This window comes from Pristis pectinata, chromosome 25 (genome assembly GCF_009764475.1).
Source record: "Pristis pectinata isolate sPriPec2 chromosome 25, sPriPec2.1.pri, whole genome shotgun sequence".
Classification (NCBI taxonomy): Eukaryota; Metazoa; Chordata; class Chondrichthyes; order Rhinopristiformes; family Pristidae; genus Pristis; species Pristis pectinata.
In genome coordinates, this window is record NC_067429.1 from 30,627,785 (window position 1) to 30,637,322 (window position 9,538).

A 9,538-nucleotide genomic window follows, 5' to 3' on the forward strand; every position below is an offset into this window, starting at 1 on the left:
TCGAGAGTTGTTGACATTGCACGCAAGGCAAGCGGAGAGTTTTCCTTCACACCCCTACTTGTGCTTTGCAGATGGTGGGAAGGCCCTGAGGTGTCAGGAGGGGAGTCACTCACTGCAGAACACCCAGCCTCTTACCTGCTCTCGTAGTAATGGTACTTATGTGGCTGATCCAGTTTAGCTTCTAGTCAATGGTGACCACCAGCATGTTGATGGTGGGGGACTTGTAATGGTAATGCTATTGAATGTCGAGGGTAGGTGGTGATGGCCACCTCTTCTTGGAGATGGCCATTGCCTGGCATTTCCATGTTACTGGCCAATGTCTGGGCGTTGACCAGTTCCTGCTGCCTGCAGGCACGGACTGCTTCATTTGTTGAGGAGTCGCAGATGGAATTGAACATTGTGCGGTCATCAGCAGACATCCCCACTTCTGACATGAGGATGGAGGGAAATATGATGGGCGTTACTGAAACTTTGGAAAGGTTGGAGGGGAAGCCGAGCATCAGCCTTGATTATCAAGATAGTCTGTGAGCTGGAATACAACACTTTAGAGAAGTATAATGCCTAAAGTGCCCTGAAGAGATGAAGTGATTAGTTTGCTTTCAAGATGGTAGCGTATTCTAATTAAACAGATTAGGGAGGACCAGGATTCACAGGTCATATTAAGGAAGGTGTCAGGGTCACCTCTTTTTCTAGAGAATAATAGGACTTTGGGAAGGGCTTTTTGGCTTAGGTCATGGATGCCAATTTGCAAAAGGAATTCCTACTTGAAGAAATCCTTTGAAGCAAGAGCTGAACGAGTTTCTGAACCTGGAAGGGAACAGTTCTAACAATAAATCACTTCGTGGCTGCCTGGGTTACACTGAAGAGAACTCCCCAGAAGTTATTCACCAAGTTGCCCTGATTTTTTATCTGGTTTCTTGACTGTCCCAGAGCATGGGTCAGCTGTCAAGAGGAAACATAGCGATATGGAAGGTTTCCCAATAGTGGGAATAGGCTGGATGGAACAGAGGGGGCTAGAAAGTCCATCACAACTCCAAAGGGTGCAATGCTCTGGAGTAGGGCAATGTTGCACCCATTTCTGGGGGTCTGAGTGTGTCCATTGGGAAATTCAACATCAGACTTTGTGCTAGCACTAATACCCAAAATTCATCTCCACTATGTTTTTCAAGCTCACAGGTCTGAAAAATGACAATTCTTATTTACTCACAGGACAGCCAGCTTTCAATAATTATTTTTGTCCTGAAACATTGGGCCAAATATTTTCTTTATCTTAACTGAGATGTGACCTGCTGTGACCTCAAGTACTGCCTCTCCTTCTACTTATAATGACACAGAAGGAGTCACATGGGAGACAATATCATTAGTCTCATTCCCCCTTCTCCTTAATTCCCTGTACCCCTGCAATATTCTCTCTCACTCTGTCCATCAACACTCCTTTTCATTCTTTTTTGCCATTAATCTACAGTGAGGGACAATTTACAGTAGCCAATTAACTTACCAGCACATACTTGGGATGTGGAAGGAAACCAAGCCCACATGGTCATGGGGAGAAGGTGCAAACTCCATGCAGACGGCACCCAAGGTCAGGTCTAGACCCATAAAGCAGCAACACTAAGTGTTTTGCCACTGTGTCACCCTCACGTGTGCATGGATTGCTTTGCCCACGGAGGTCAAGGTCAGGGTCACTGTCTGCTTCCCAGCTCAGTATGATCTTAGCCTCAGCTCACTAGGCTGCTTCACTGATGCATTAGGGGGGGTCACCAGGGTCTATTTTTCCTTCTAGTGTGTACCTCGTGTATCATTATGTTTTCCCTTGACTCCTGACCCATACAGTGATTTCACAAGAAAGATAAGAAAATCAAGCTGAATAAAATCTGGGAAATTCCTCTTCAATGCAGACTGGGCACAGCATTGCAGGCTTCCCCAGAGTGCTGGTGCTCACAGATTGCAATCTTATAGCATTACTTGTCACAGAGCCCCCCCGCGCCCCCCCCCCCCCCCCCCCGACAACCACTTACCAGGCACACCTAACTGTAGACCCTTTGTAGGTACTGTTCTTCATGAGCCTGCCCAGGTCCTTCTGACACCCAGGTAGCACTTACACACCTCAATCACCTCTATCCCCCCACCCACACACCCCTACCTCCGCCAATTATTCCAGCATCCGTTCATTAAGTAGTAATCCTCCCCAGTAGCCAGAAGAATGCTGTTTCCGTGTTGTATATCTCTTCCCGAGTCACAGTTACTTGGCTAAATGCCAGCAGCAGGGAGACTTGGAACAGATTGAACTGACACAAGGCAGCATTAAACAGGGAAATCCAGCAACACTGTTGCGTGAAGCTTGCTGTTGAAGATTGATAAGTTAATGGAACTTTTACAAACAGCATTAGAGGGAGCCATAACAATGCAGGGTCATTGACCTAAAATGTTAACTCTGATTCTCTCTCCACAGATGCTGCCTGCCATGCTGGTTTTATTTCAGATTTCCAGCAACTGCAGCATTTTGCTTTTAAGGTGTTATCAAATATCCATATGGCCCTTATATGGATATGGTCATCCATCCTTTATCTCTAATAAAAGTTTGAGAACCGTGAATCATTCAAAATATCTGGTTAACGCTCTTTATTAAATCAAGCCAATGAGAAATTAAAACACAAAACCTTCATGCACTGTAACTGAGGCATAGATACTGAATATGCTCACATACCAGGGAATCCTTTTGGAGCAATACCCCAGGAATTCCAGTATTTTGCTTCACTAACATTCTTAATTACAACAGACAGATGTGGATCCCAAATATGGCCACGTTCTGCAGAATGCTGTTAGGCTGTACAAACTCATGTTGTGATGAACTTAGCTATAACCATTTGTCGTCCAGCTTGTTACTTACTGCACTGTGGATTTTCCACGTCTGAAACTCGATTAGCTTCCTCAGCATTGGAATCCTAACTCTTCTCCGAATGTCTGCAACACAAGTCGATTCACATGGCTGCCTCCCCTCCATTGATGGTTAACTACATTCTTATGACATTTGGGCTAATGAGGTAAAGTCTCCTGTATGATATCCCTAAATTTCATGTAGTCATTATAACCACTGTGAAGCCAATCTTTAATATGGGGTTATATATTTTATATTAATAAAAGATCACTATAATCATTTTCTGGGTACTTGTGCTCATCATACAGAATGCCAAAACCACACAGGCATCTGACCTAACCCTTCCTATTCAATAACTGAAACACTGAGTCCCACTGAAGTGAGTTCGGTTTCCAGATGAATAGCTAGACCAATAAACATATACTGACAAACATAATTCAAAACAGACATCGACTGTGACCATTTTCTTTGAACAGTTGAGGGGATAAATGTCTGCCTCCAGCTCCTGTTTCAACAACAATCAAGATAATAATTGAAACATTTTATGCACTTGATGAAGATAAATATTATCGTCAATATGAAGAAAGAGCTAAGGATTGTTTGCATCGCAAAGATGGACTCGGCATCGGTGAAATTTCTATGGATCCTCTTTGGGAGGCCAACCATCAGCCTAATCCCAGCCACCATCTGACCTTGCCTCCAACAGAAATAGGTCCCTATGTCATTCAGCTGGAAGGCACGGAAAACAAGGTGATTGCCATGATCAATGTACATCCTCATGCTGTGGTTCACACCCATCATGTACTCCTGCCTGTAGAGGTGTCGTTGCCCCTTGTCCCAGGCCACTGCTTGCTCTGCTCTGGCTCCTGGGCAGGCGAGAATCAAGGGGTTTGTAATGGAATGGATGTGCGTCTGCACTGGGACTTTGGGAATCGTTTTATTCTTGTCATTGGTGTAGCCAAACAGGTCAAAGACGAACTTCTGCCCTTCGGTGGAGGGGTAATGTGTTGAGCATGGTATGAAGCAGCTCCGTATCAAGATCTCAGCTTTCCTCTTCTTCACGGTGTGCCAGTACCTGCGGGGAACAGCAGCAGAGCCACAGGACACCACATCAGGTATGGTCTTCTTGTATCTGAAATAGAGGTACAGGCTGTGGAAGTAACACAAACCAATGCGTCGTTGCTCCCCTCTCACCCCACACCGATCGCACACTGTCCAGTCCCAGTACAATGTAAAAATCCTGTAGGTCTTAGTCTCCACATCCGGTTGAGGATTCTCCTTCTGCTCCTGGAAGGTTATGTGTGCATTGTGGTAACTCTGCACATCGATGTCATAGCCGTAGAAATAATCGCCCTTCACAGAGCCACACATATAATGCCCAGAATCTCGGGGCTGGGCATTGAAAACCACCAGGCTGAACATCAAGATACTGAACCGTGAATTAATTGGCGATCCAGAACGTAATTGGGAAGTATCCAAGATCTTTGTTCCATTGAAGTCACTCAGCACCCTCGTGTGTCCCTTGCCCAGTTTCTTTTGATAATACCAGACAACCGAGGTCACCCCCTCAGGCTTACAGAGGCACGGTAGTTCAAAGGTCATATCAGCCAGGTAGGCAGCATTCTGGAACATTAAGAAGGCGGGACAGGACTGGATCTTGAATATATCTTCTTTCTCTTCTATTACAAACTCACTAGCATAAGCAGATAGAGCCCACAGAATGGGTATAAATGAAAGAACAACGTGTGGGGTCAACATTTTCCGAAAGACTGGTCAAATCTTGCTACAGACTGAAAGGCAAGCGGGTGAAGACCAACAGAAAACTGTTACGTTCTAGAAGGAGTACCTTTAGGTTCTAGAACACCACCATTATGAATTAAAGAACATGCTTTGCCAGTAGGAATTCTAGAGCCAGCTTGGTGTTCAGATGGAAGTGCTTATTGACACAGATCTTGCATGAACAAGACCTATGCCCTCTAGTTCTTGATTTCCCAGGGTTGGGGAATCAAGAACTAGAGGGCATAGGTTTAAGGTGAGAGGGGAGAGATTTAAAAGGAATCTGAGGGGCAACTTTTTCCACCCAGAGAATGGTCAGTATATGGAATGAGCTGCCAGAGGAAGTGGTTGAGGCAGGTACATTAACATTTATAAGGTACTTGGACAGCTACATGGATAGGAAAGTAAATGGGCCAAATGCAGACAAATGGGACTAGCATAGATGGGGACCTTGCTTGGCATGGACCAGTTGGGCTGAAGGGCCTGTTTCCGTGCTGTATGACTCTATGACTTTATAAGAATTGTGAACCACAGAGGTGGGACGGACACATGCGTAACCCAGCTTCATACCTGTTCAGTTCCAATTCCTTCCAATATCTCATCTGTGAGAGCCACTTCTTTCAGAGGAACATGTTGCTCTTCACTGGAGACACAAGAGACTGCAAATGCTAGAACCTGGAGCAACAAATAAAATGCTGGAGGAACTCAGCGGGTCAGGCAGCGTCTGTGGAGGGAAATGGACAGTCGACGTTTCAGTAAATGACCCTTCTTCTGGGCTGGAGAACAAAAATGAGGAGGTGAAATAGTGATACAAATTGATGAAGGAAAGGAATACACTTAAAATGAAAACCAAAATAGAAATCATACAGACCAAGATAAAAGACAATAAAGTATCAATCACACTAAAAGGTAGAGTCTAGTGACCATCTAACGTGGAGGTGGGGGATGGAATATGTAGACAAATTAGATAAATGAGTAAAAGTCATAGAATAATAATCATGAGGGATTTCAACTATCCCAGGGTTAATTGGACAGAACAGAGAAGGGGGACAGGGAATGGATTTTCTTCAATGTGCACAGGACTCCTTCTTAGCCCTGTGTATTAAAAGCTGAATGACAGTGGATTCATTATTGAATACAGCAATGGGAACTAAACCTGAGTCCCCAAACCAACACTCTACTGCAATCTCATGGGAATTGTCATGGGAAGAATTACCAGGCGAGGAAAGGAAAAGGTTCAAGAATGTGCTCAAAGCCTTCTTGAAGAAATGCAACACCCCTACTGACACCTGGGAACCTTCGGCCCATTAACTGGTCAAAGTGGAGAATTGCATTGAGAAGCTTAAACCCATGCATTGGGAACACAAAGAGGCCTTGTGTAAGCAGTGGGAAGGAATGCACCACTGTACAAACTACCCAGCCACCATCCGGTCAGGCAGTTCCTGCTTCATCTATGGAAGAGTCTGCAGTTCCCACATTGGCCTCAATACCCAGATCAGAATCCACAAACCCACAGTGGGAGCAAGTCATCCTCAATCCTGAGGGAATACATAAGAAGGATTAAATGAGTTTATTTAAAATAGGAAAAAAGGGATCTATTAAATAAGCCAAACAAACTCAGAGGACAAAACTCCTGGCCAGATGGATTGCATCCATACAGTTTAGAAGAATTTGGAAGCAGGAGAGACATTGCTATATAAATAATGAAGTGTTTTTCATCTGCTATCTACACCTCCATTTCTTTGGCCAGTTGTCTTCACCTCAGGCTGTGGACCATTTCTCCTGACTGCACCCCACCCTCTGGCCTCATACCCACTCCTGATATATTCATTGCAATAGCCAATGCAACACGAACCATTTCAATACGTCTCCTGTCCAATCCTCTCACTAAGGACCAGTCCTAATATTGTCCTCAAGCCTATTGACAAGGGCAATACTTCAAAAACTGATTGCGTCCTCTCAGAGACTCCTTCATACCTCACATTGGACTCTGACCCCAACACTGACTACCAGGGCAGTGTCTCCCAATCACTTTATTTCCTCATGAAATATTCAATCCACCAACTCCTGCCATAGTCCCCCAACCTGCACAAACTGCTTTTACCTCATGATCTCCGAGATCCACGAGTTTGAAGTCCCAATGTTTTAGTCTGTTCTCATTCCACAGAATTTATTTCTTCCTACCTTGACTCTATTGTTTTTCCTTTATTCAGTCAATTCCCTCTTACATTTCTGATGCCCTCTGGCATTTTGCAGTTTCCAACCAACTCACCTCTGCCATGAATATTCAATCCCACTTTACCTCCATCCTGCACTAGGAAGGGCTGAGAGATCTTTTCGCTTCCATGAAAAGGCCCAACCAGTCCCAAACATGGATTACCATTGAAATTATTTGCAAAACACTTTTGTTGCAGGTATTTACCCTCAACAACAATGATTGGTTCGGCACAAAGAGAATCTGCATTAACTGACAATTACCTTCATCGGTTCAGTTGAAAACAAAGGTGCAAGTCATACAAAACTAAATATCTGTGTGCACTCCCACTAAGTTTCTCTGACCCTCCCTGAACACTCAAAGAACAGAAAAGGTAACACCCAGGAATAGGAGTTGACGCTAGGCAGGCATTCCTCTTGATCCCGATGTAATCTCTACCTTTCCATCGAGAGGTCATCCACTTCACCGATGGTTGGTCTTCAGAGTTTCCGCTGCTTCTACTCCCCAAATCCTCCATTCTTATCCTTTTTCTTATCAGAACAAACTGTTGTGTTTTGATTTTGTTGACTCAGGCTTATCTGCTTAGCCTGTGTCAGCTTCTCATTGGATCTGGCCCAAGGCTACAAGCAATATTACTTTATTGCTCTTCTACCAGACTTGTGCCTCGCATCACTTTCTTTGTTCCCCTTGAGTCAGGACTGTTCAGACCAGTCTAGTCAGGTCAGCCAAACACTGGGCTCAGGCTACTTCAGGCCGTAGGCTGTTCTTTCTATAACCCTGCAGTTCCTACCTTACCAAATGAGATCACAAACAGCTTCTTATTTGGAAATGATCTCTGGTTTAGCAGATTATCAGTAGGGACCTCACTGTGTCCACTTTCAATTTCTCTAATCAAACTATCCCTGAGCAAGAACCAGTTCACAGAACAGTTCACAAAATGGTGGCCGCAAGAACAGTCTCACAAAATGGCAGCCTCTATTCCTCCCACCACACGGCAAGAACTAAGACACCTGGTTTGTCTACTTCCACCGTCCTTGACTCATTCCAGTTAGATGTTTTACAGATTTTAATTCCTTTATGGCCAATATTCATAAAGTTTCAGCAAAAGCAGTAAGCTTAAGGATTAGAAGCAAAAGATGACCAAGAAAGTGATAAAGAAAGAGAAACAGAATATGAGTGTATTCTAGCGTTACATACAAATATGGTGTGTAAAAGCTTGTGGAAAGGCATGTAAAAAGCTAGGGCAATTTACAGACAGAAATGGAAGAAATGGAAAAAATTTAATGACTGAGGAAATAAACAAATGCATTGTGTGCTCTTCATGGAAGAAACTGCAAAGAAAACTCCCAGAAATAGTGGAGAACCAAGGGTTCAGTGCAAATGAAGAAGTAAAATAAATTAGTATTAGTCAGAAAATCTATGGGAGAAGTTAATGAACCTGAAAACTCATATATATCAAGGACCTGATAATCCACATCCCAGAGTGAGGATGGAGTAGGAAAGGAGAGAGAGAGAGGGGTTAAGGGTTATGGGGAGAAGGCGGGAAAATGGGGTTGAAAAAAAATCTGTCATGATTGAATGGCGGAGCAGACTCGATGGCCCGAATGGCCTAATTCTGTTCCTATGTCTTATGGTCTTATGGAAACAGGGAGCTACCAACCTGTTAGCCAAACATTGGTACTTGAGAGAATCTGTTGTGGCGACTCACCTTACCGGTATCGAACCGGCTCCCGAGATCGCGAGCATCGTAGGAGGCCCCGACCCAAGGTGGCGCCGGGCCCTCCTTCTTCTCCATCATTGGGCTAGGAAAGCCCCCGTGCGGGAAGGTCAGGTAACCCGCGCGTGACGTCAGTGCGGGAACTGAAGCGTGGGAAGAGTTTCGGTATTAAAAGGCACACTGCGCCCCTGTCGATCAATCGACTTCTGACTCCAAGCAACAGACTCCATGTCTTTATTCTAGCTAGCCACTACACTGTAATAAAAAATAAGATATCAAGACACTTAGAACATTGTAATCTGAGCAAAATAATATTTATTAAAGGGAAACCATGTTTGTCTTTGAGAATGCATGTAGTCGAGTAGGTAAATGGGAAATGGTGGCTATAGTGTTACGGATTTTCAGGAGGCTTTTAATAAGGTCTCACATAGGAAATTATTAAACAGGATTAGAGCATGTGAGAATGCAAAGATGTTTCAAGGGGTTAGAGATAAGTTAAGTGAGTGGGCAATAAAATGGTAGTTGGGGTTTAATGTGAAAACAAATAATTATCTGTTTTTTAAATGGTGAATGATTAGGAAAGGGTAGTTGTTCAATTCACCAGGCTGGTTCCTAGGACAGCAAATCTGTCGTGTGAAGAGATTTAAGTTGGTCAGCCCCCTATTCTCTTAGAAAAGGTGAGGTGATCTCATTTGAACATGCAAAATTCTCCAGACTCAAAATAATGGTCAGCCATTCAGGACTGAGATGAGGAGAGATTTCTTCACACAGTTTGGTGAATCTTTGAAATTCTCTACCCAGAGAACTACTGCGTGCAAACCTGGGACTGCTGGACTTCTGAATACTAGAAAAATCAAGGGATATGGGAACAGCAGTAAAATCAGCCATGATATTGATGAATTTCTTGGTATATTCCAGCTCCTTTGTTATTTTTTTATTTCCTGCCCATTTG

At 43.9% G+C, this 9,538-nt stretch overlaps 1 protein-coding gene across 1 annotated transcript; it reads right to left on the minus strand.

Annotated features, from left to right (window-relative positions):
• Window positions 1-3,388: 3,388 nt before the first annotated feature.
• LOC127582846 (Ig-like V-type domain-containing protein FAM187A) lies at window positions 3,389-8,791 on the minus strand. Its single transcript, XM_052038412.1, has 3 exons — window positions 8,578-8,791; window positions 5,225-5,378; window positions 3,389-4,010 (listed from the first exon to the last, which is right to left on the minus strand). The coding sequence occupies exons 2-3, from the start codon at window positions 5,254-5,256 to the stop codon at window positions 3,389-3,391; spliced, it is 654 nt and encodes a 217-aa protein (XP_051894372.1). The 5' UTR covers window positions 5,257-5,378; window positions 8,578-8,791.
• Between the last annotated feature and the right edge of the window lie 747 nt (window positions 8,792-9,538).

Excerpts from the sequence above, each read along its gene's own strand:
- LOC127582846 (XM_052038412.1), bottom strand. The coding sequence starts at position 5,256 with ATGAGATATTGGAAGGAATTGGAACTGAACAG. Across the intron at positions 4,011-5,224 it reads AAGGAATTGGAACTGAACAG|ATACAAGAAGACCATACCTG; the intron begins GTATGAAGCTGG and ends CCTCTATTTCAG.